The 26,821-nt window shown below is 41.7% G+C and overlaps 1 protein-coding gene across 5 annotated transcripts in view; it reads right to left on the reverse strand.

The window, feature by feature from the left end:
* Window positions 1-867: 867 nt before the first annotated feature.
* The window catches only part of sema6a (sema domain, transmembrane domain (TM), and cytoplasmic domain, (semaphorin) 6A), a 102,944-nt gene continuing 76,990 nt past the window's right edge, over window positions 868-26,821 (reverse strand). For 3 of the 5 annotated variants that reach the window (XM_085179055.1, XM_085179054.1, XM_085179053.1), the window contains 7 exons: window positions 25,145-25,285; window positions 24,944-25,021; window positions 21,118-21,176; window positions 20,177-20,197; window positions 19,944-19,964; window positions 16,509-16,688; window positions 868-5,260 (listed from right to left, as the gene is read on the reverse strand). In XM_085179055.1, coding sequence (XP_085035181.1) covers window positions 4,098-5,260; window positions 16,509-16,688; window positions 19,944-19,964; window positions 20,177-20,197; window positions 21,118-21,176; window positions 24,944-25,021; window positions 25,145-25,285 — 1,663 coding nt within the window. In that variant the 3' untranslated portion in view covers window positions 868-4,097. The remainder of the gene's footprint in view (window positions 5,261-16,508; window positions 16,689-19,943; window positions 19,965-20,176; window positions 20,198-21,117; window positions 21,177-24,943; window positions 25,022-25,144; window positions 25,286-26,821) is intronic. The other 2 variants (XM_085179056.1, XM_085179057.1) reach the window with 2 other exon arrangements.

A 26,821-nucleotide genomic window follows, 5' to 3' on the forward strand; every position in this document is an offset into this window, starting at 1 on the left:
TTTTTTTTAGTAGTAACTCCAAGTCATTGTAGTACTTTGTGGGCTGATGGGATACAGTGAATGGATTTGGGGGATCACTCTCTGTGGGTTAATCTCTAGTGGCCACCTGCCTCTCATAGTCATTTGATAACAACATTGGTTACTGTCATTTTGAGAAGTCAACAGGTAATGTTTTTATCTGCGTTTCCAAAGTTGAGCCATCTGACTCTGCCCTCGAGAAGGGATTGAACTGAGTTCACTTAAAAGTCCACATACACAAAACTTGCAAGGTTTTTGAATGGAAGTGAAAGAAATCTCTCTATTTCATTTGCCTTCAGAACATCTGTGAAGAATTCTGTTGATTGCCTGTATGGCATTAAATGGATTACACCAAAAGTATAATGGGCCGAGCTCCTTCTAGGTTAAAAGATCATTTGGAGTGCTCAGAGTACCAACCTGCATAGAGAAATCTGCTTTCAGTCTCCATCAAGCTGCCTGCTTCATTTAACCAACATGATCAACCATAGAAATGGAGTACAGGCTTCTTCCCTCTGCTCATAACCTTTCTCTTTTTTTCACTTATCTATAATGAAGTTGAGAACTACTTAAATTTAAGTTTCCTTTTATCAGCTCACGCTTGCTTTGTAGGCAATGTTTGTCAGATCTCAAGGGGTTGGTGGTGGTATTACAAGCAAAAATAGAATAGTGTACTTCAGGTCATAAAAATATAATATTTTCTATCAAAAGAATGTTTAAATCCTGGGTAAAACCAAGGCTTGGTTTCCCCCAGACAGTGTTGCACAAAATCCAGCAACTAAAGATGTTCAAAGAATAAAGATAACTTCAGGCTAGGAAACAAGTGGAAAGAGTCAAGGACATATCACAGTCTTCATGACAAGAATTTTATTTTATTTTTATTTTTTTTTATTACATTTTGCATTAAATTAAAGAGTTCTTTTTTTTCTTTACAACATACATTAAGCTGTGAATCAGATGTTAAGGAAGTGGAGAGAGTAGGGCAAAAAACTTTGTGACGTCACGATATCTTACAAGCTTACAAAGTTCAAAAGTTTGAGAAGTTGAGAAGAGAGTCGATTTGCATCTAACAGCAGTGTATTATAACAAGGGTGAAAGACAAAAAGGCACACACCAAAGAACCTCACTGTCCACAGCAGCCTTCAGCCTTTAAAACGCTCAACTTTTCTCTAATATCAAAACACTTGATGTTGCTGAATCATAAATGCACCCACAGCCAAAAGTACTTGTCTACACAGGATGTGGACATTTGACCTTCAAACCTAGACAGGTTCTCTTGTTCACATTCAGTGTGGACATGACAATTCATCCAGGTGGGAGACAACGCAACTGAGCATTTCAAAACCAGAAATACTCAGCTGAGGATAAGCCTTACTCCAGGCGTGGGAATGTTGCTGGTTCATGCACTCAGTGCACCGGAGGGTGTAAGTAAGGTGTTCAGACACTAATTTAAAGCAAAGTAGTTTTATGAAAGTCTGGAGTGAACACACGTCTATGCTTATCTGAACTTTGAAGGTCCTCGCTTCAAGTTAATCGATGCTATAACTGTTGCAGCTTTATCCCAGACCATGTTTTAGATGGGACGCGTTCCTCTCGGTTCATATTTTGAACTAATCCATTGCCCATGACCTCGTCACGTGCAACCATTCCCTTCGAGCATCTATGTACACATTAGTCAGGTCCCAGATCCTGCATGTCAGTCTTATTCGAGCTGTGGACTGAGACACTCTTGGCTTTCTTCCAGAAAGAATATTGATATCGAGAAAACTTTAACCTATCTACACATACAACACTAAGGGGGTGCTCCAATGACTTAAGTGTTTCAGTGTGGGGTGATCCATAAAAACCCTCAAGTAAAAAGGAAGTGAAATCATCTGATTAGTTAAACTCTCAGCCATTCATAAGGCTTTGATAACGAGAGTTAGTGAGGCAAAAAAAAAAAAAAATCTCTAAACTTCCCAAACTGTGTTCGCTTACAAAAAGGGGGTTAAATAATGTACAGTTTTTAATAGTGTTGTTTCAAAATGTCATCTTTTTTTTTCTTTTCCACAGGAACCAGCCTGTTTATGCAACCGTCTAACAAATGAACGTTTCAATGCGCGCAAGAAGCCTCGACTCGTGTTAGTACGCTGGGTGTTCGCGTGTATCTCGTACTGTACGCTTGCTATGGTGCTATCGCAGTGCACCAAGGGAAGATACACCTACGTTGGCCTCCTTAAGCAACAAATGTTAATTGTTCCGTTAACCAATTAACCATCACTCCAAACGAACACCAAAAACAAGTAAAAACAAATACCAGGACTTTGTATAAAACAGGAAATCAAAAACACTCACAAAGTCTTTATCGACACTGCCAGCACAACATAAAGGGTCGTTTTAAGCGCATTAATGGCACAATCAGAAATGAATCACAAAGATGAGTGTGTGTGTGTGTATGTGTGCGTGTGTTTATGTGTGTGTGCCAGAGAGAAAGAGAGAGAGAGAGAGAGTGTGAATGAAGAAAGGAATTGCTTCTTCCTCTCTTCCCTCTGGTCTGTAAGTGTGTTTTGTCTAGGGACCAGAATTACAACAATAACACCTACATTCTTTAATTGCATTTTTATCAAACAAGGAAAATATCATGACATAAGAAAAAAAAAAGAAAATAAAAAAATACAACAAGGAGACAGAGTTAACAGCTATTAAAGAAAACATTGTCACTACTTCAGGGTGTAAGGCACAAATTTACATGTGGAAAAAGAAGCAGGCAAGACAGATGTTCCTATAATATCCTTTTTTTCGCCCGCTCTTCCGCGTGACGCCGCTAGAAAAGACGATACGTTCCAAGATGGAGGCACCGCTCGTTTGCTTGCAGCCTCACATACAGCTTCCTTTTGTATGCAGATCCCCCCGTGCGGTTGCTGCAGCTGCTTCTCTTATATTTGCAACATGCAACAGTGAGCTTTGATGGCACCATAAAGCCAGCAACCAATCAGGACAAATGTTTGGGACTCACACAAAACCACAGTGCTGATTGCAGGAGTGAAAGGGTGAGATTCAGGATTTCTTTCTTTCTTTTTTTTTCTTAAATGATTGGTCTAAAACAAAGGAGATTCTGGTCCGTAAAAGTAAAAGTCCTGGTCTGGCACAGTTTAAATAAATATCTCCTCGTTGTCACAGAGGTCACGTATATTCTCAAGCTGCAGGTCCCACTGAGCACACAGTAAGACCTAGTTGAACTTTAGTCATTAAGAAAGTTCTACTGGCTCCAGTTTAATGACTTTAAATATTTTCTTCCTCACTCTTGATTAATTAATATTAAAAGATCTCTTCTTTGTCCTCTTTCTCTCCAAGCCTAGAAAGTCAGTCTGTTTGTTTTTCAAAAGCACTTAATAAAAATAAATACAACAAGCTATTAGTATTAACAGTCATGTGTTATTCAGTCACCAGTACAGTAGAAGATTCTTCTGGCCCAGGCTTTCAGTCATGCCCAGGCAGGACTTGATTGCTGTAACACTGAGAGGCTTTTCACAGTTTCCGCCAGAACTCAGGCAGCTGTCTGTCCTTTCAGTCCGAACTCGTTCTCTCTGAGTGCTTGTTTGCTCAGATCCTCCTGTCCTCAAGGTATTGTACAACAATTATTCTCCAACCCCCTTGTGACGTCTTCGTGTGTGCTCTTACCAGCATGACGAAGTATCGAATCAAGTCTCAGTAAACAAAGACACCACAAACAAGAGAGCCACTGTCTTGAATGCTACAAGGTGCCAATGGATGAAATATTCAGGACAAGCATCATCTTCTTTTTCAGTAGCACATGTTCCCATGTGTGTTTACAGAGGAGCTGTGAGCCAGCCAGAGCATGAGCTCGATGACTGCCACAACCGACAACAACCATGGTATAATATTTACATATTTATATAAAAAGAAAGTGTTTTCTTTAAGAAAAAAAACTGTGTTGCATTTCCACTGTACTGTACACCAAAAAACAAACAAAAACACAAAAAGGAGATGCAAGTTGTACAGTATTCCCTGTTTTTTCTCTCTGCCAGAAAACGCCTTTCACTACTGTCTGTTCACATTGGACTGACAGGCTAACAACCTAACTATGTGCCAGAGTCACTGGACTTGACTTTTGTGGAGAGCGAGACTACAGAGGGTTTGGGGGGGACATCAGGCTTGAGATATTTGACGCCCGTTCGAGGCAGTGATCCGTAGGAGCTCATTCCAGGCTGCCTTGACAGAGATATGCCCTGTGCTGTCATTTGTATGGAGTCCACCCTCTGAGGTGCAGGTGGTGGAGTCTCAACACGGTTGAAGCTGTGATGTCTCGCCAAATGGGAGGAGTTAGAGGAGTTGGTGTTGTGTTTCTTGAGGGCGGAGGATCCACAAGCACCAGATGCTGATCCTTTCCGAAGCCCGTAGACTGACGAGTGGACCTCCAGGCGTTTGCCCATTTGTGGGACAGCAGGTGGGATGGTGAGAGAGGCCTCCCGCTGGGGCACACGAGGTGGCAGCACCACATCTGGATCAGCCATGTTGAGGTTGTGGCACGGGCTCTTCCTTGTCTTGTACTCCAGGGTGGCCCCCTGGTCGTCCATTACACCGTGGCCCATGCTCATATCACTGTGATGGGGCTGCTCCACATACTCATGTTGGTAGGACTGCTGGTGCTGTTGCAGATGAGGCTGAAGCTGGTGCTGATGCTGCTGCAAAGGTAAGACTACAACGCTAGGGATGTGCCCCGGTGAGGCCCTCAGCGGCAGGTCGGTAGAGATAACAGGCGACCCCATTGGTGGCATGTCCTTGGTGCACGCGTTAATGAGGTTCTGGTTTCTCTCCCACTCACGGCTTCCCCGGCTGGGCTTACGACGCGGCTGCATGGGGGTGGATTCAGGCGTTGGCAGAGCCGCAAGGTCCAGGTGGTGTTGGTCTGCTTTTATGAGCATCTTCCCATTTGGCGTCAGTCTTCCATTGTGCATCAAAGGTGTGAGAATTGCCTCGGGGCGACCTTCTTTGGCCTGCGTCTCAAACAGACCCGTCAGCTTGGTGACGCTGTTCATGGATCCCCGGCGGGAGTGAAGGTGGTGGGTGTCCTTTTCTTTACGGCCCGTCAGGTCCATGTCTCGACGACGATGGTCACAGACGCAGTAGACAATGATGCCAGAAAAGATGGCGCCCATGGCAAATGCTAGGATAACGGCGATGGCCAAGAGGGTTACAGGAACCAGCTGGTCACGACCCTTCTGGTAGCTCTCACGGATCACGCCTGCAGAGAGACACAGAGATGACATTCAGACAGGCAGACTAAAAAGAGATTTGAAGCCAATTGTGTCAAAGAAAATAAAAGAGATGCTGGAAAAGATTCTTCTTAAAAGATGAAGCAAAACATAAAAAAACAGTTACAATAATTAAGATATCTTCTGGGCAAAAAGATTAACGGTTTAAATAATTTCACAAAAAACATGCAAATGCAGAAGGATTTATTCCATCATAGGAAACATCTATTCAAAATTGTAGCTTCAAGTAGCAAGATTCAATGTCCCCCCCCCCCCCCAAAATCCAATCTCAGAGTGAAAATGTGTTTTGGAGGGGTGATTATGATTCACATTTTAAATCCCAGATAAAACCTTCTGCTGAAATGAAAAAAGATATGAGCTCCGATAAAGGAACCTGAAATACCCGAGCCCTTTCTTCTCATAGATGCAAATGGAAGACTTTTCATAAAGCTTGGATCCAATCTCATGAATCACAGCGAATACATTAAAAAGCCTCTGATTAGGCGCTAAATCCAATGAGCTGTGTCATCAGTGTCTTATGAAAGCGCCACTTTCAAAGACTGGCAAAGACGCACTGTGATACGGCCAAATAAAAGATAATTCAATAAAGGAAGCTATGGAGCATTTTAGCGGTGGGTGAGCGGGAGCGGCAGGTTGTATTTAATAAAACAGGGTCAACAACAGACTGCACGCACGCACACATGAGCGTGGACACATGCACCTCCCACACATGCATGCTCAAAGATGACAGCCTGCAGCCTGTGGATGAATGCAGACATCTAATGCAGCACACTATTCTTTGAGTTAAACACACCGGTCCACAGCCGAGAGATTTATAATGCCTTCACACATGACCTGTGGCCCGTACAGATCAGTTACCACAGATAGAGGATTAGGCAGGTGGGCTCTATCGTGTAAAGGGGCTACAGCAGGGGCATCGCTCGTCTCCGCAACGTGACTCAGTTTCACATGTGTAAGGCATGTATAGATTCCTCAACACTGAGGAATCTTTACCCCAAAATGCTGGAAAAACATCCAAAACAAGCTGGAATGTATGTGTAGTAATTTAAGCTGATATCCGTGAGTCTTTCCTGTACAGAGGAGGTTTGTTTACAATGAATCGGTGGTCTAAAATAAGCAGTAGGTGGGTGATATGATTTGTACAACAGCTTTTACAAATCAGACATTTTCATTTACTACTAATCCAGCTACAGGTGGAAAAATTGGATGAAATTTTGATTTTTGTTCCTTTTGTTTCACTTCTTTGAGATTGCTCTTACTGAAGTGCATTAATAAAATATTTCTGTTGCCAACTTCAGACTCTGTCTTATTAATCTTTTTTTCTGATATTTTGAAATTCAGTTTTTGCAATTTGGAACAGTGACACGCTGTGCAAGGAACAGGACTGCCTGAGTTATTATTGCAGATAATGAAATATACAGTGGCTGCATGAATATAAACATTTGTTCACAAGCAAGCTGAACAACAGTTGTCAACAAGCAACAAGTAATTTCGTCCTTTTACAGTTTGCCGTCTTCACGAGTCACTTTCTTCATCTTCCGTGCAAATTTTTCAATTCGCCCTGTAATTTTTCAAAAGCAGTTTCCACAGAACAAACATTAGTTCCAATAATTCTCCGAAATCCTGAAGGAGCTGGTTAATCATGTTTGGCTTTTCAGCTCAGCGGTGTCACTGAGGATGTACTTGGAGAGTATCTTCTTTCTGCATTTCCTCAGTGAGACATAACACAGACACAGAGAAAGCATGGTAATCTTTTCTCATGGATCTGAAATCCACACTGTCTTAAACTAACATCCATAATCTCACTCGCTGCAGTCATACTTCATTAGCCCAACAACATGAGTTAAAGCCCCTTTTTCCAAGCCGGAGTTAAGCACTCTTTAGTCTCTGTCTGGACTTTGAAGCTCAACCTGGATAAGAAAGGACACTTACATTTACCCAGATCATTCCTCATTTATTGTAAAAACAAAACTTCACTTTTCTCCTTAATAGAGTGCTGACAACATGCAGCACCGCCATAACTCACTAAAAGTTAAACAAAAGGTTTCCCGGCCAAAATCTCTCCTTATCGAGGACACGCTCAGCCGTGTGGATAGTGTGAGAAGTGATGAGCGTTATCTGCAGCGAAGCATCCGCGTTTGACGAGTGTTACGCTGCGAACTTGCGTGATCAAATGGCCGGCCTGTCTGATGAAACATCTGCTTCCCATCTCATCCTGTAACATCTGAGAACGAGAGAGATACTTTTCTGCGCTGCTATCTTTAACTTTGACTTTCCACTGTCCTCACTTAGATCTTTCATTCACACTTTCTGCTACTTCTCTCCTTTGCAGAAACAATGAATCACTTTTTTGACTTTCTTTTTCTTTCACACTGTTCAGCCTCCATATGGTAAGTGTTCAATTCAGTGGAGACCGGGAAGGCTGTAATTACAACCTTGTGATCTTTCCAAGTTATCACCCTTTAGCAGAAACAACAGCGTCGGTGGGGGCTCGCTGCTCTTTGAGAGTTGCTGGGTTAAATATTTCAGCGCACACGGAAGGGATGTAAAAGGAATTCAGTTTCACTTGAGATCAGGAGACCTGGAAATCTCCAAAGGACAGTTATGTAGGAAAATAAAAGTGCAAGCATAAACAAATACATTAGCAAATCTCTCGTTTTTTCATAATCCTTGTTAAAAGTAAATACTTTCATATGTCTCTGTCTGTGGAGCTCACATAGAAGCTGAAAAGAGGAAATCAAAACTGTTATGAATTTTCATGACAGTGAATTTATTACTGCTAAAGGTTAACTTTCTGCGACCGAGCGTTTGGACTTCATATTGAATAACAAAACCGGAGTGCGGCAGGGCCAAGTGGTTGTCCATTCTGGTGAAGGAGGTGAAGTGTGGAGCTGGATCTTTGTCTTCTCTTGTGGGTGTGTGAACTAAAGTTAAAACCCTATTTAACCTGCCCTGTAAGGCTCCTTTTTTTTCTTTTGAAGCTTTTATTCTTTTTCTCCTCTCCTTCCTCCATCACTTACTTCTCCTGCACACGCAGACATTTCCAGAAGGTACTTAGCCCAAGGCCTCGGGTAAAACACAAAGAAAAAAAAAAGCTAAACTTCCATCTTTCAAGTGAGGAATTGTTTCTCATCTTAACATCAAAGAGGATGAAAGTTGCCACAGAGGACACCAAGGCCGTCTCAGTTGAATCACGGGACCTCAGGGTTTTGAATCAAGATGGCTATGCCGCTCATTTCTGATCATTTGCCATCTTTGTAAACTTTCTAAAACTTCCACTACTTGACCTTGAAAAGTATCAAAGTGTTGCTAAAACTCACAGATTTTCCGCTTTAGTCTCATCTTGTTGAGGTTCTGACTATACAGTGACTTATAATCTTCTGGTTTCGCTCTTGCCTCGCCCCCAGAATGCATCATAAGGCATCCAGCAGTTCAACACTTCTCTCAGCGGATGAATTGATTTGAATTTCACACCGCCTCAAGCCTCAACATTCAGATATTAAACACATATCTCAGATACTCAGATATGTCTTGCTGTCAAAACAGGCCGGGTCGGCAACACTTACTTATAAATCAGAAACATTGTAATCTATTGTGACTGGAACTTGTGAATGCTCTCTCTATCTGTCTGACACACACAGATGCTCTTCCACTCTTTTAATCTTTTGAGACGCACCAACTGACTTAAGCCCACAGAGCTTGTCTTTGTGTTGTTGCAAAGAAAACTTCAAAGGTAGTTAAAAATCACAGAGGGGTTACAGAGAGGGCCCTAACCTCTGACTGCGAGCGACTGCATAAAGACATTGTCTGCAAAATGATAAAAATCTTAATTGGACTTAACTGCTACTTACTATGCTTCACTCGCTGAAAGATGAAACAGTGGACCTTACCGACTACAGACAGAAGCAAGGATGAAAAAGCAGATAATGTTAAGTGGTGTTCATTTATTTACACTAATGCAAGAGCTCGAAAAACGCCCTATTTTTTCATTAGGAACCAGTTTGTTGTCATCTTTTAAAAAGGACACTGGTATTTGGATGGTGACAACAATTCATTAACTTCTATTTAAATTCCCTGTTAGCAAATTATCCCATTAAGTCTTGTGTATGTTTGGGTTAAGAGCCACTTGCATTAATGGTGTTATTCAATATTAAAGCATTCATCAGACAATCCTGAGTCGGAGCAATGCATACTGATGAGCGAGTTAAGATATAATTAAACCCCTAATTATGTTATTCAGCACCTGAGGTATTAACATTGATGTACTAACCTATCCAACTCCCTGCATACAAACTGTAATATTTAATAGTCACAAGATATCAGCATAAATTAAACATCCCATTTTTCATCAGCTATTTGATGCCTTGACTTGACAGCGCTCCCGTTCGGATTACTGGGTGATAGATTTTTACATGCTGATTTACTGAACGCAAAAAGGTCCCTCACATTAGAGTTTAAGTGCAACTGTTAAAACAGCTTGTCACTATTTAAACAATGTAGACTTTTAAATTATGTGTGCATTCGTGTCTATAATCTCGAGTTCTTTCAATTAATATTCAATCTCGATGAGTCACTGTAATACAGCTGGTGACCCACCAAAGTGTATTTCACCACGTGGGCTGCAGAAAATGACTTCTGTGTATCACTGGAGTGCTGTGTGTGTGCTAATATGCATTGCATTTCATTGAATCCATAAAGGCAGCCATTGGTAATTGTTTAGAAATGTTTTAGTGCTCAACAAGAGAACAAAGCCTCGGCTTGTATCTGCTTGATGAGGGCTCACTCATGGACAACGTGGACATAACTGTTTAAATCCAGTTCAAAGTATAATAATGACAGCTGAATGTGGGTTAGACAAGCTTCAAGAGCACAAAGGGATGAGCCGCAGTGATATGAGATTCAGTCTCACATGGGCGAGAGACAAAGCAAAGCTCTTGTACGAACCGTCAACGGTTAGGGGGTCTTATTAAAAAGCGTAACCAAAACATAAAAGTGGAAAAGTAAGCAGCGAATGTGTGTTTTAAACAAAAGCAGTTTGAGAGAACAATAAGCTAATCAGTGGAGGAAATTATGGCTTATGGCTTGACGTCAGTCCGGGAAGTGCGTAATGCTGGGAACGCATCCAGTTCGCTGTTTCTATTATGATTCACAATGAGCTGCGAATAATTCATCTGCTTCACAAAGATCCAGCCCAATCTTTGACCAGTAAGAAACACTGAACCGAAATCCACTACTTAATTGCGAAGGTGTTGGAATGACAGAAACATGGGTTTTGGGAACATTTAATTAAAAATTTTTTAGTCTTTTCCACACACACAGACATTCAGCCTCCCCTAAAGGGCCACTCCATAAACTTTTAACTTAAATCCTATCATCCTACTTTACAGGATTAACCTTAATCCTATCATTCAACTGCAAGGACATATGAAACTACTAACATTAAATTTCCAAATCTGCTAAACCTCATAGGCTCCTTAAAAACTTCCGGAGCCAAGTGCATTATCTGACAGTGAGCAGAGTTCGTGGTAAACTAAGTCTAAGCCTCTATTACCTCAAAACCTCTTGGCTCACCTACAAAAGAGGGCATTCTGAAACAAGAGCCATACCCATAATAATCACACAACCAAGAAAATAATCTTTTCTCTTTTTGTTGCTCACAGGTTGCAAAAGAAACGCAGCTACATGGTAAAATGTGATCATTACTGGTCACATTCGATATTATGACTAGTTGTTTTTGAATGAATTGTAAAGCTAATATAAAGACAAATCAATGGTTAAAGCCATCCTTACGCATCATTAAATTTAATAAAATAGAGTGCAATACAGTAATGTTTGGAACAATTGTTTGACTGTAAACAAACGTGCTATTTTCACTGCTGCATAATTGAACATTTTTCCTGGTGAAAGTAAAGCTAACATTTAAGATTGACAGGGCATCCCCAGTAACTACGGTGAGATGTTCAGTCAACTGCTTTCCAGCAACTGAGATGAAGTCAAATTCAAGACTTTCTGTCATAGAAAGAATTGTGCTGCAATCCTGTCTGAGCAGGGTCATACTCTCCTTCTATCATAGCAGCCTCACCTTGGCACACAGGTGTCAGAGAGCTGCCTGCAGCTGAAAATAACCCTTGCAGAGCAGCTGTCAGATGACAACAGCTATTAATTTGAAAACCTGAGACTGAAGGAAAGCATACCGCTAGAAAAGTACAGTTGTTTTGTAACATTAAAAATAAAAAATAAATAAAATTTTTTAATGCTGTACAAGAAACACATTAAATCCAAAAAGAAGTTTTCTTTGTCCTGTTTCCTCGTCTGAATCAGTGTGGTAAACCAATACTTAATGGTACTACACGAGAGAGCAAAACATTTCATCAGATAATTATGGCCTCTAATACTTGCATTTAGTCTCTTAACACTTTTTAATACTTTCTTAGTTAGTCTATAGTAAGAATTGCACTTGTTGCCTGGATTACGTGTAATACTCAGGCATTAAAGCTTGTGTAGAAATGTCTATATGCTATACTTTACACTCAAGTCATAGTTTCTTGAAGGGATAACACTTAACTTCAAGCTCCACACATTAGTTAATTGGTAATAAGGAAATAATAATTGTCTTATTAAAATATGAAGAACATCGTTAGGAAGTTAGACTACATAACATATTCATAAGTAAGCTTCTTTTGGCTTTGTCTTATGGTTTACACACCATATGCATATGCAGCCATCCTCGGGATTTAGTTTCTACTCTTCTAAAATCTGGGATCTTATATGTGTTATGTCAATGTGTTAACCAGTACACTATGGAGTCACAGGATTAATAGTTAATAAAAAAACAAAAAACAAAACAAACAAAATAAAAAAAGACTGTTAGGAAACATGGATAAGATTTGTTATAAAAAGCATTAAGCACTTTAAATCAAACTTGTACAGTTTGTTGTTGTTAGAACATGACTAATGTGTTTTTGTTACTAATATTAATACATGTTGTGTTATTAAAGTTGTTTTTATTTTCACTTAAAAAGTGGAAAATAAACCACCAAAACAAACACGTGGAGCTAAATGATAAGTTGACCCATTGAATATAATGGAGCAACCAAAATAGTTTCTTCTATTATACATCCTTTTGCTACCACATCTGTGGTGGTTAGGAGTTATGTAAATTCATTAATTAAACTGTCTCCTGCTTCATGTTGGTGCTGACTTTTTAAAGGCTTCATTGGGGTTCCTTAACATGATCCTAAAGCTTAATACAAGCCTTTACATTAAAACTGAACTGGACTATTGTGGCTATATTTTGTTGACCACAACTAAAATACTTAATTTGAAAACCTTTTATTGTTATTAATTGTAATTAATAAATCTATTCTGTTGATAATCTGGGTGTTTGTTTGTTTGTTTGTTTTCCAAAAATAAATATGCTGTAAAAAGCATTTGTAGGTTAATTTAACTGAATTCAGTTTTCTGTCTTGAAGTATGACAAGATTCCCATACCCATGTTTACAGGAATGCTAATGTAATTATTATTTTAACAAAGACCTTCAACATGATTAATCACTACCAGACTCTTGTTGTGGCCAAGCTAGACTTTAACATGAAACCAGTGTTCAAGTCTAAATGCAACCTAACTGAATTAACCATAAAAATATGCAAACTAATGACTGAAAATTAAATATTTAGCAAAAGTGATATTAAACTGTAAAAAGTAATAATTGCTTGCGGTTCACGTTTTGCTTCTCAAAAGCATCAGCACGTACTGTTCAGAACCTGAGTCACAGAAAATGCTTCATTACTGCAGACAACATCCTGTATTTTTGAGCAATTTGTTTCAGTTTCACCAGATGTTTAGTTTGATTGTGTTTTTCACATTCAGCTCTTTTAGCGTTAGCTAACTAAGCATAAAATATAGACTGAAAGGGATAGAGAAACAATATTGTTCACTTTGTTTAACTACAATATATTATTTCCTCTCTGATTCACCTGTCCTGCATCTTTTCTGTTCAGATCTTTCAGCTAGTTCATTCACCTGCTGTCTGTTTACCGCTTTGTTCAATGTTACATTATTGCCCTGTTCTGTCTAATAAATCTTTATCATGTGTACCTCAGTCCCTTCATTTCCCAAGTCTCTTTCCCCTCTTGTCTCGCTCCATCCCCCTTTCCTTCCACCTCTCCACTTTCCTTTTCCCTTGGATAGCTGCTGTAATGAACCCATAAATTGGAGCAACACAGCGGTGGCTACAGGTCGGGTTTAAAGGGGGAGGGGTGGATGTAAGTAGGGAATGAGGTGGGTAGATCTGAGCCTGCCAGAGAAAGGGAGACAGGTAGAAAAAAAAGGGAGAGAGAGCAAAGTGGGGAGCAGAGCAGGGATTCATTCCTGCAGACAGGGGAAGAGATATGACTACAGTTGGAGAAGAGGCAGACTGCAAGGGGAGAAACTGAAGAGGAAGAGATACAGAGATGGTGGAGGAAGAGAGGGGGAGGGACATTTGAGGAAGGTTTCTCCATAAATTGGTTCAGGAATTAATTTGCGCTAAGGTACGGTATAGCCTTGGAACATGCCATCCCAGTCAGATGAGAGGTCCTGTGGAAGGGAGACTGATCACAATGGCAGCAGATGGTGGAAAAGGCAGAGCTGGTGGTGGTTTTGGGGTTTGGATGAGCGATGGGAGGACAGACGACGAGTGTATGGTGGAATGACAGAAGTAGAAGAAAATATAACAGAGGCAGATGATGCCCAGACACACAGACAGACCCTGAGCTCAAATGTACTGTGAAACACAAGCAGCCACCTGACTACTGTGATGGCCCCACTGGAATGGCAGATAGTGATGCTGTTGGGTGCTGAATATCATTCGCGTGCAAATACTCATCACTTTGCAGCATTTCTAATTACTCTGGTGGTGCTGGACTAATACATATTGGCAGCACTGTAATATTCATTAGCAGATAAGATTCCACAATGTCTCAACTGCAAATGAAAAAGTTAGGGATGTAATTGTAATTTGTTTAAAATCACAAATAAGCTCGCAAAAGACTTTGGATATGAGCTAATACATTTTCACTCAAGCATAAACGTGAGATTGATCGGTTAAATGTTTATCCCTGATTTCTTCTGCAAAATAGGCTGCATGGATATGTTGCTTTGCAATTAAAATGCAGATAAAATGACTTCTTTGCTTTCTTTTTCTAATATAGCTTATTCATGTTTGGGTTTTCACTCTCATACATGCAGTTTGCTAAGTTTTCACAGTACAGTTGACACCTGAAGCCAATCATACTGAGGGAGACAGGAAGGAACAGGAGGAAGGATGGGTGGAGCGGGAAATGAGTACTCTTGATTGTGGTGCTCAATTTGCCATGCTGAAAGCATTAAGCTGTATGGAGGCAAAACTGTGCTTAATACCATCAAAGCAATCAACACAGGAAGAAAGGCAAATATATAAATAGCAAAAAAAGACGTAGTGTGAGTGCCATGCAAAATATCAAGAACTGCTCACAAGAAACCACGCAAATCAGCAAAATAAGAAAAAAAAATATCATCAGAGCCGACTTTCATAACGAAGGAAAAAGAAAAGACTATAGCTAAAATTGAACAGATAAATAGTGACACAAGCTGCAAAAGTGTCTCATAAAATGATAATAATAAGAATAATAATGACCATACAGAAAGAAAAAAAACAACAACAGCAGGAAGCATTGTATTGAAATATGAAGTCGTCTTGCAGTTACCTGAGCACGGAGTTACCCACAAATCTCACGAAATCAGAATGTTATTCTTGGAAAAAGCTATTACCGTAAGACAGCTTTGGCTCTCGTTACGTTTGATTCTCAGCATTTCTTGCCATTCCTCGTCGGGTTACACCTGCTCAGGCAAAGGCAACAAGGGGAGCGACAGCATGTTGTGATGCTGGTTGTAGGCATGCTGTCTGAAGTCTCTGCCACCATTGTGCTTGGATCTACCAAGTGGTGCTTAACTGCTTCCAGCTGACGTGCTTCAATCACTGCTGTGCCTCATCACTTTATCCCATAGACAGGAGACATTTAAAATGTGCACTAGTGACTTTAGCTAGCCCCAGTTTACGGTTCCCTTGTGAAGACACTGCATTTGAGTCATACCGTCATGTATTTTTAAACTCTTTTGAAATGTATTTATTCAGCGCAGGTAAAATCAACCCGTCAATCTCACTTGTCAACACTTCAGCATCTCCAAAGTCTTTTCCAAGCCTGTGAATGAGAAAGTATTCTGTATGTTCTTTCTTAGGTTGAAACTGCATTTATGCCCTGGGTAACTGAAAGAGGCATGCATGCTTTTTTTTTTAAACACTGACTTCAGTAAGGAGACATTTTAGACTCAGCTCGTTAGCTGATTTTTCTGTCTTTCTTTACATTTAGTATGTTTGTAGAGAGTATGCTACTGCATCTTTCAGGCCACAGTCAGAATGAAAATATTAATTTCAATTCAATTAATGTTTCGGGGTAATGCCTATGTTAGCATGGACTGCACAAACTAGCAGAAACATGTTGCATGTTGCTGTAATGGCTTCTAAGCTTTGTCTGTGACAGTAAAGAGCAGGCTGGATTGGCAGCACCGCAGTGACCTTTTTTTCTTTCCCTCTACGATGTGGGTTGTCCCTCTCGTCTCCTCCCCTTCCTCCCTTTTCACTCTGACTCATTTATCCAGTGAGCCGTCCTTGAGGCGGTATAGCATTAGGCAGGTTGTTAACACAGGAGAAAAGGGCGTTCAATGTCATGTCACCGTGTCGCAAAGCATGACAGAGCTGGGGACTGGGCCATCTTCCCGAGGAAATAAATACATCGCCATCTTCCTTTTCAGAGTGTAATGGTCTGGATATTACATCTCCTGTGGGGCATTACAATCCACGGACAATAAATCCATCCTACAGAGTGGTGTGTGCATGAAGGTTGGTGTGTACATAGCCTACATGCTACCTTATGACCACCGAATGTCTATGTGCATGTACCTACAAATGTAAATGTGTGCGCATATGTTTCAGTGGGGGGTTTATGTGCACAGTGTGAAGCGATTTGTCCCCTAGAGAGAAAGCGATCCGCCATCTCTACACTTCGTCAGCTGGAAGCAGCTAGGCGGCCGTAAATCTCAATTACGCAAACCCTTCCCTTCCCCTTTATCCCTCCCCCTCCCTTGCCACAGGTGACAATGGACCAAACTGACTGCTATTGTGACGTTCCAAGGCTTACCATTGGCTTCTGGCTGAGTCTGAGAGGGTACGGCCATGTAGGGGTCCTCCCCTTTGTCTGAACTCATGGGGGGGTCCTTCCGCTCCACCATGCGGCCCCGGCCCAGGGGGCCATCCGCGGCCTCAGGCAGGGCCGAGGTGGGAAGGGAGAGGGTGTGGTGGTGACGGTGGTGATGGTGGCCTGCCGGACACAACACAGGTTAACTGACTCTTGTGGCAGTCAGGGACCAGATTCAGTGCATGAAAGCACAGCAGGGGTGCTTACACACACACACACACACTAACACACACTTGCTGGGCTGTGTAAGGAAACAAAGTGTGACCCTAGGCAACTCATTAGTGAATGTGTGTGTGTTTCTTTTTGTCTGTCATTCTCAGAGTCTCTATATCTTTATCATTCTTCCCCCCTCCTGTTCTGACTGACACTGCTGGGCCCGTCACAGTTGAAAAGAGTACAATTGTATTTCTCTACAATCACCGTAGGGTGCCTGCCTTTGATATGAAGGACAAGAGACAAAATTTCTTTTCCATCGCTCCTGTCAAGAAGTCTGCCTGTAACTTTTCTCCAGCTAAAGTGGTTCTAACTCTGCTCATGTTCATCCTGCTCCTTTTCTCAAGCTAACTTTAAATCTGGCTTTCCAATCATTTCTGCAGCAATGTTTAATTCATTTCGATGTGCACCGATGGCTTCTCCAACTCAAAATTGCAGTCTGTATTAAACAGCAGCCAAAAGAAAATTAATATTCATTCTGCAACCATTTTTTAAATCATTTTCAAGCCAAAATCCTAAATATTTTGCAGCCCTAGTTCCAGACCGTTAAGATTCACTGCTTTCAGTTACTGAATGTAATAGTGTGCAAAAGAAAAACATGCAATTTAATAATTAGGGTTTTTCAGACAATATGTTAAGTAATTGCACAATACAGAATGCATATTATTTTCATCTTGTCTTCACTGCTTAGATGGAATATAATATCATTGTGACATAGTGTTTACATACTTCAATACACTAAACTGAAAAAGTGTGGCATGCATAAAAATGTCAAACTCTTTGGCAGGTGTCTTATCAGTTTCTGAAACAAACACATGTCTATCCTCTGCGCAGTGGAGAAGCTGCTGCTTTTGCATTGCTCTTAATTCTTTAATTATCCTTGAGTTTGTATTAAAACCAAACCATCTGCAGAGGAGAAGTTTGGCTTGGAAAGCTGCCATCTTTGGAAACCAATGTTGCGTACGTCCCCGTGCATCTGAGTCAACACAGAGGGCACGCTCAGAATAAAATGCAGCCTGAAAGTATCTGATAAACTTTACCTGGTACAGTTTTCCTACTGATCAGATGCTTCTTACACCCCTCGGAAACTCATTGAATCCCACCGTTTATTTTAACTGAGGTGATTTTTGTGGAGCACTTTTATTCTATTTGGGCTTTTAAACTGATTATAAGCAGAATATCAGGCTCCATGTAAATGTTCCCATTAACACTGAACAAAATACACCAGCTGTATCTCAGAGGAAATAAATGCAGTGCTACTGCAACACAGTACTCTTTCATTTGTGGAGGATGGATCATACCCCCCTCCTCTGTGTCCAGCTTTGCATATAGCTCATACCGTCTGTGCTTGCCTGTCTCTGTCAGTCTTAAGTTTTCTCATTTTGTTTCATAGGCAAAATCTGTACATAAGCTTTGCTGGAGAGTTTATTTTTGAACCATGCTAATCACATTACCATCCCACATGCTTACAGTTAAGCCACCCTGCACAATTCTGAAGAAGCTATACATTGTGTTTAATGTAATGAGCCGCGTGTTTTTTTGTTTTTTGATCTTCCCTAGATGCAGAGTGACAACACTTTTATCAACAGCCTCTTGTGGAGCTCAGCCCCCAGTTACCATTTTGACACGCTATCTGCGTGAAGGAGGTGACAGCAATGTGCGTGTGTGTGTGCATGCGCATGTGTGCTCCTTTTCAATATGTGTTTAGGCGTGTGTTTGAAGGTGGGGAGGCATTTCAAAAGGCTAAGGTTGATGCTGCTGGTAGAGTACGCACAACAGCCACCTACACAACACCACCCAGAGCCTCCTCCTCTTCTGTGTGGCGTGGCAATCATTAAAATGATTTATTTAACTATTGGCCCAAGGCTGAGAGATTAGTGTGACAGGCCTATTTTATAATTCATTCCCCCACCGCCAGGGGAAGTGCAATTTAGGCAGATGACACACATAGAGAGAGCTCGGAGCCTCAGAGCTCCTCCACGGATCAGGGGAGAAAAAAACAGGGGGCCTAAACTGCCGACGGATGCACATCTCTCTCTCTCTACAGATTAAAAGAGAGGCAAGGAAGTCTAGTCTGGAGTAGGAGAGAGGAGAATAGAGAAAGGGCATTTATTTATCTTCAAATCCATATCAACCACTGTCAGATAGATGCAAGGGCTGAGACTTTGTTTGGGGGGAGGGTGTTGTAAACTAGGTGTGTTTAAGTGTGTGCCTGAAAACACACAGCCCAGCCTGTGGGAGCATATTTAGCGCTACAGGGGTGTACAACAACACAGATGCTTTTTCCATGACCCTGGATTTCCAAAAGGAGGGAGATTCACAGTGGGGGTACAGCCACAGGAGGGTTAGCGAGAGAAAGTGCTGGGCTTTCTGGTACGGCTTCAAAATATCTATTCTTGTCATTCTGTATGGATCTGGCTGTTTTGATCTGGCAGCTGCGAGGTATGTGTGTGAGAGAGAAAGAGATTCACTAAAAACAAAACTAATGCCTCCTCCGATTAGATAAAAATAAGGTGGATGTGCGCGTAGGTGTGGGTGATATGGATAAAAGGGACTTTACTGCAGGCTAATCACATCTGTTTATCATCCCTTAAAGAGACTTCAGTGAGGAAAATGGTATCAATCGGCGGCAGTGAAGTGTAATCGTAATATTGTGTTGTGGGATTAAGAGAGTAAACATATCTGCTAGGAAAGGAAGCCAGCCGTAGAACAGTGTGCATGTATGTCTGTGCATGTTTACATTAGCCCTTTTGAATTAAGCATCTCAAACTGTGCAAAGAGTCTGTGCAGTTAGCGGGAACATATTTCCAGACTCGAAACAGGCCGGTTTTATTTCTCGCTCTCTCTCTCTGTCAGCACATATCCCGTTTAATGCGCATGCTGAAGTATTTCTTTACCACCAAGGCCTTTAACCACTAACAACTAGATCTATCCAATTAGCAAAGCAAAGGTCAGGGATAATCGATGCTGTTGCACATGGGGATAAGGTGATTGGGCACTGGGAACAAGGAGGGGGAAAAGAGAACTAATAGAATCACAATCAGCATTAAAGACCTTTAATTCTGATTTCTATCACTACGACCTTTATTCTAAACACTGCGAGGAGCACGGGGAGAAATAATATGAGCAATGAAAGTGACCGAGTGTACTTTAATGTTTCATTACCTTCGTAACTGGAAGGGACGTCTATCAAAAAGAAGGAGTGAAATCAATTCAGTTAAAACCTTCAGTCATTAATAACCCTTCTTTATACGTGTGGGAGGAGTTTTCATTTCCTTGAGAGGGGATGATTGACTGACTAGACGAAAAGGTGTGGCTGAAGTTAAAGACTAAAAGGAGATGAAATGCAGCTCCTGTCTTTTATTGGATTGCCTGTGCAGGACATGTGGGGTACTTACCATTCAGGGCCACAAATGTATCTAGAAGAAAAAGAAAAGAAACGAGGGAGAAACCTGTTATTGCTTGCAGTAAAGGGAGCTTATGCTTTAACATGATCAAAAGCCATGACTTTTAAAGTAATTTAAAATCGACTGGCTGCTCGATATTCTCCCAGCCCTAATCAGTGGTGATCTATATAGCTTCTAAAGCTAATGAAGGTCCAACACTATGGGTTCCCTTGACTAAACATACTAATGAAACCAGAGGGAAAATGCATAGCCTTTATTTACTCTCAGTAAACAGTTGAAATTGAGATGAGATGGACCAAAATTAATGATTTAATATCAAATTGTTTTGAAGTTTCTTTCGCAAACTGAGCTGCTCACTAGAATATCAACAAGGTTTTCCGTTGGAGAAACCCAAGCTGTTATTTTGGACATGAAAAGATAAGAAATACTGTCTCTGTATATGCGCCATTCACTGTTGTAGAGTAAAAGAGGCCTTTTCGAGACTTTTTGGCCTGACTCGGTTGAGAGCCCCTTCTTGTTTTGTGTTTCAAAATGAACCCTGTGACTGCTCACAAGCGAAATCCCTTCCCCGTGTTTCTCTGAATGTTTGTGTTGTGTTTTTGAAGTGATTTGCAAGAAGGAACCTCAGTCTTTCGGCAATAGGACACAGCACTCTATTGACCGGGGGGACCAAAAAGCAGCAGGAAAACAACAGAGGAGGCTGTGGGCCGAAAGGACAGATGGATGGAAGTGGGTGAAAGAGAGGATTGTGAGGGTGGAACAGGCGGATGGGAAAAAGGTAACGGCAGCAAAGAAGCACACGGAGAGCTGAGTGAAGAGGGAGATGGAGTTAACAAAGAAGAGAGGAATGGTGGTGGGGGTGGTTGTGTTGGTGGTGCTGGTGGGGGTACAGAGTGAAGGAGGAAAGATAAGAGTGAAGAGGGCCTGCTTACTTTGGCAGTCTCCCAGGCCATCTGTGTTGCCATGCTCCACGTCCTGCTCAAAGGCTGATCTGCAGGGAACAGAGACATCATGGTCAGCAGTGGAAAACAGGCCAGGCCATGCAGGCTCGCCACACCTAACAAAGTAACAAAGCTATAGGGAAGCAACTACAAAAAACACCACCAATCGCAGCATATTCTATGCTAACACGCAGTGTGAGCTGCAGAAAGCCCTTTGCTGGATCAGAATCAAAGAACACCTAGCAGGTGCCCCGGAGACCTAAAATCAGTGGCTCTGAAGAATGCAAGCAGGTTAGTAAATCCATAGCTGGCACAAGACGTATTACCAGTAGTGTTGATAAAAACAGATTTTCTTTTATGCAATTGCAATGAAAACTATTATCTCATGCTCTAAAGCTTAAAAAAAGTGTTCAACAATTTGTATCCCTAATTGCTTCCTTGCTGGGAGCTAGATGGGACTGATTTCTTCATCTAGAAGGTGAATGTGAAGCTAGCTAACCCAACTTAGTGCAATAACATATGTGGAAAAACATGGAGAAATAGCCTATTGCTCAGTCATTACCAGCATATGTTGTTTGATGAAAGACTTGATATAAATTTAGTGAGCTTTATTATTAACGTGAAAGCATGCTATTTTGGAAACAGCACTTCCGGTTAAGATAAGTTTGCTCTAGCTTCATAATCATCATATAGCTGCGACAGAAGTTTTAATCTCACCGTACTCTTAGAAAGAAAGCAAAAGGGTGTATTTCCCAATTTACTGCTTTCACCAGAACTTCACTTTGCACAGTCTTGTCTTCTATTACAGAATGCAGTGTGTGACTCAACTCGCTTTAGAGGAGATGAGTGTGTAGTTACAATCACATGGGCCAAGACCAGAGCAGTGAGGGGTAACCGTGCTTGAGGGCCATCATATGACACAGAGGGGGAGAGTTTAGAGATGTGATTTTCTGATGCAATCGGCACCAAGACCTGTTTTCTCCCCGAAAGACCACCGAGCAGGCAGTAAGAAGATCTGTGAAACAGAGCGGACCAACCGTCGAGCAGGATCACGATCACGCATGACAGCTCTTCACAGTCCTCCTTAGCCTACCCTATCCTCTGCTGCTGCTCCACCTCCTCCTGCTTGTCCACCCGCCTCCCACCTTCTTCACCCTCCACTGGTCGCAATTACAGAATAAAGAATTATTTTCTAAAACAGCATCAGCCAACCTTTGTGGCCTGATCAGGGTTGAAAATATGTGAAAAAAGCAGCACATTTAGGAAGAACAGACAGTTGGAGCCCTGTTATTTGATACTCAGATCATATGTTTTGAAATATAGTCACAAATTAATCTACTACTCTTTTTTTTTTGCCCCGGTTTAACAGACCCTTAATTTGAAAGGAGAGGGTTAATTTTACAGTTTTGATTGCTAATTTCCCCTTCAGTTTCAAGCACAACAACAACAACAACCACTACACAATAGCAGTATCCTCTCTTCATATCTGGGGGTACAGTTAATCAGCTTATCAGATTTGCTTATCATCCACAGTCATAATCACAAAGCGGATGCAGAGTTGCACATTTGAACCTGTCTAAGCACAAATACAGACCAGGCACTCTAGGAATCTGCTGGATTTTCCTCAACAACATCATTACCTTGTCCCACCCTATCACAAAATATTATTTGGCCTGCAAAACACAGGTGCGTCATGGTTTCCAATTCAGACTTATAATAGCACCAAGGAGGGCAAATTAGTAATGAGCAGACATGCAATACAGATGCAGTGTCTGGGCCTTTCTTGGCACATATAAAAGTGAATGAACCAAAGTGCGAACCTTTAGTTAACGGGTTCACGTCCCATGGCGGCTGCATTATAGCAACAGAAGTGCAGTCTGTTCAAGTGTGACATTACAGATGGTTCAGCTTGGGGTTAAGATCCCACCGAAACTACATAATGCATATTTAAATCAGATTCAAGCAACATTGTACATAACTGGAGGCAGCCAAGCCCTCCGTTTTATATTACCTCGCATCGGGCGTGATTATTATGTGAGATATGTGGTTGCACAGAGAACTGCTTGCCGAAAATGCAGGTCAGGCATAATAGCATTAATTATTCATATCAGAAGTGAATGGGCGGCCAGGGATTTCATATACTGGGTGTACAGTGTAAAGAGAGTAAGCATAATGTTCCCTCAAAGTCACCCATTCATTCTGATTCATGGCTTTGATTTACAAAGGATCAGGGGGCTCACAAGAGCACATTCACTCAGTTTAATCCAGAGAAAACTCACTGCAGTGTTTTAGACAATGGTGGAAAAACACTGCTGATGCTCATAACAACATAACTGGGTTTTTTGTTTACAAAATTAGTACCATCCAGGATCATATGCAATTAAATGTATGAACACTGGGCAACTAGGGGCCATATTGCAGGAAACCAGAGTGCAAGCTGTTTATAGGCAGCGGGTATAAGAGGCATAACTTCACATGGGAAAGCTGGCACACTAGCATCAGGGCCAGATGGAAGAAGAAAGGAGGGGAGGGTTACAAGAGAGAAAGAATATGTCAGAGGAAAGATAGAAAAAGAAAGATGGGTAAAAATAGAAACACAGACGTGGATGGATATACGAAAGTAACGCGTAGCTGATTAGGTAGACAGTCAAGGAAGCAGGGTTTTGTTTTTTAATTTTAATGAGGAGAACGGAAAGTGAGAAAAGCAGAATGAAATTGTCTTCTCTGCAGGGATCCATTTGTGTAAGCAAACAACAAAATGTCACTGACTCTCCCCTCCCTTATTTTATCCACCCTTCTGTCCAGCCTGGCAAATGTTTTGAATGGCTCACCACAGACCTGCAGTTTCTATCAGATCTAATCCCGTCCCTCTCTCACTTAAAAATATTGTACAGTAAAGGAGCGAGGTCATCTGCCCTCCGAATGCCTGTGTGTCAGCTCCTGCTCCTCCTGCTGTGGAAACTCAATCAGAACAGTCCACTGCTTTGGCTTTGCAGAGTAATAATAGGATGGGCAGTGTGCTTGCGTGTGTGAGTGTGTGGGTTTTTTTCCCCTAAGTTTTGTGTGTGCAAGCGGGAACGTGTGCCTTCGGTGTATTGGCATGCCAGACCAATCATTTTGCAGCAGGGGGATCAAATTCATTCATCGTCAAATAGCCAGTGGAGCACCGCGCCTTTTGTTATGACTTCATCTGCAAAATGTTTTTTCCCACCACAAAACTCCATATGCTGTTTGTTCAGAAAGCATAAAGTGGTTCTGTGTCATGACTACAGCCACAAATTATAGTTACTGCGACCATCCAGCTTTCCCGAGCGCTGCGTACCAAACCCCGAGCCCGCTGCAAACAACACTTTCCTTCCATTCATCCTTCCAATAGCCCCTTCAGCTGAAGGAAATTGCAGTTACAAACCATAAAATTAGAAAGATCACAGATATGACAAGCAGGGAGAGGGACTGGCACCAGGTATGACAAAAAGGCGAAATGCTGTTTTACTAGTTCGATTCAGCCAATTCCAAAGCAGTCCACAGTAACAGTTTAAATGAAAAAATACACTGTTAGAGATAAATGTATTATGAGATGATGTTGTGGGCATAGTACGTGCATCTAAATACTACAATACCCATGAGCCTCAACTCCAGTTGGAGGAAAAGGAAGAGCAGCAGTAAGCTAACAAAAAAGTGCTAAATTTCCACAGAGCATCTTAACCAGCTTACTAACGTATACAACTAAGTTATTAAATGCAATTTAATACATTTTCATGGAGCCAAATACCCAAAGCATGCAGCTCCTTTGACTTCGATTGTCTTTATTACTTACTTGGTGTTGCCAACCACCTGTCTGCAGGCTCCTTCTGGGACCCAACCACAATATGGGTCTCTGGAGGCTATACAGGACCTGGAGAAGAATTGCACACACCATTAGGCCCATTCTGCACATATTGTTTTCTTCTTTCAGAAGGAATGAACATTGCTCAACCACTTGAGTAGGAATGATGATTTAATAGAGTAGCAAACTTACTTCTTGCACCGCCCGTGCCTTTCACACCGAGAAAGTGGCACTTTAACCACACAGGAGGTGAAGGCGACCCACAGAGCGTGACTCTTGCTGTCTATCTGTATACCTATGATGCGCTTATCTTCTATTCCATCTATGCTGCACCTAGAGGAGGAAAAGAAGACAAAAACTGATTACTGTGTATTTTCTTTTTCGGCTGATTTATTGTGCTTTTCAGTAGATGCTGTTAAAATGGTGAATGCTCATTAAAATAAAGGCAAAATTTCAAATAAATTTCACAGTTTCATCGGGTCTTCGATCCACCTGGTGCCAAAGAGAGTGGACATCTATAATCAGGTCTTATCAAGCACAGTTCTGACTGTGCTCGCAAGAAATTACCTGCTCTTTAACTCTCCTGTTTGCAAGGGTTAGGCAAGCAGAAAAAGTTGGTTTAAGGAGCAGACTCGGAGCAGCTAAAACTCCTTGTTTCATTTCATGGAATGAACGAAAGGGCCAGCATAAGATAAATGAGGAACATTAGCAAAGCTGATCTAGAGTATATCGCCCTTAACTATATGGTAGTTTAAAGACAGAGTCTAGAGAAAAGTTGGGCATCATAAAATGAGGTTTAGCTCATTTAATGAAAGAAAGGGGAAGATTAGGATGTGGCAGAGAGACAAACTGTGAGGTCAGGGAGGACAGAGATAATGCTGGACTTGGGAGCATGAGGTCACAAAAAGAGCGGGAGATAAAGAGAGATAAAGAAAAGGGTGATACAGATACAACAGATAAACAGACAGATGGGCACTGTGAGCAGTCAGCAATAACACGCACTTAACTGGAGAATCCTCTAACACTAACTCAAAGCCCCCCCAGCTCCAACATTCCTCTATCTCAGCTAGTCTTCTTTGTCTCAACAGCCCCATAGGAGTGCACTGTAATCCCTCTGGGGCGTGTCAAGCATCACTCTATCCCTTCTCTCTCGCTCCCTCTGTTCCTCTGTCTATTCTACCATCCAACTCCTGGGATTTAATCTTTCCTTCGCAGAGCTTTGGTCCTGTATTAACGCTCTAAATTGGGGCTTACAGTCCATCTACACCGGGTAATGCACAGCAATCAGGCCTACACTGATCCGGCCGGCCAGACAGGGAAGCAGGCAGGCAAAGTCACACGCCGTATGCGGCTAAAGCCAGATGGCCATCAGCCCACGAATGCTCGGTCCCAGCCAGAGAGACACAGAACAGGAGAGAAGGGAAACAAAGAGAGGCGATACCGGGAGAAGGCAAAAGGAGACACAGCAAGTAGAAGTGAAGAAGTAGAAGCGAGGGCCTGCCCTGCATACCGGACATATGGCCCATCACATGGTCGCAGCATGTTGGATAATCAACAGTAGGAGCCTTGAAAGCCCTCCCATCAAGTCTTCCGTCTCCTTCCCGTATTCTTCTCTGCTGCCTAACACAAGCCTCCAGTCTTCCCATCTCTTCCCTCTGGTCTTTACCACTCTTCTCTCTCCCTCCTGTGTTTGTGCTTCCATCCATTACCTCTCAACCAAATATTTGTTTTGGCAGAGTGAAACTGTGGCTGATTTTTCCCTATTAACTTATACTTCAGATGTACAACAATACCCAGCTCGACCCTCTGTACCAAGTTCATGAACACACTCACACGCACACAAACAGACGTACATCCATACATGCACCA

Source organism: Neolamprologus multifasciatus, chromosome 12, assembly GCF_963576455.1.
Source record: "Neolamprologus multifasciatus chromosome 12, fNeoMul1.2, whole genome shotgun sequence".
Classification (NCBI taxonomy): Eukaryota; Metazoa; Chordata; class Actinopteri; order Cichliformes; family Cichlidae; genus Neolamprologus; species Neolamprologus multifasciatus.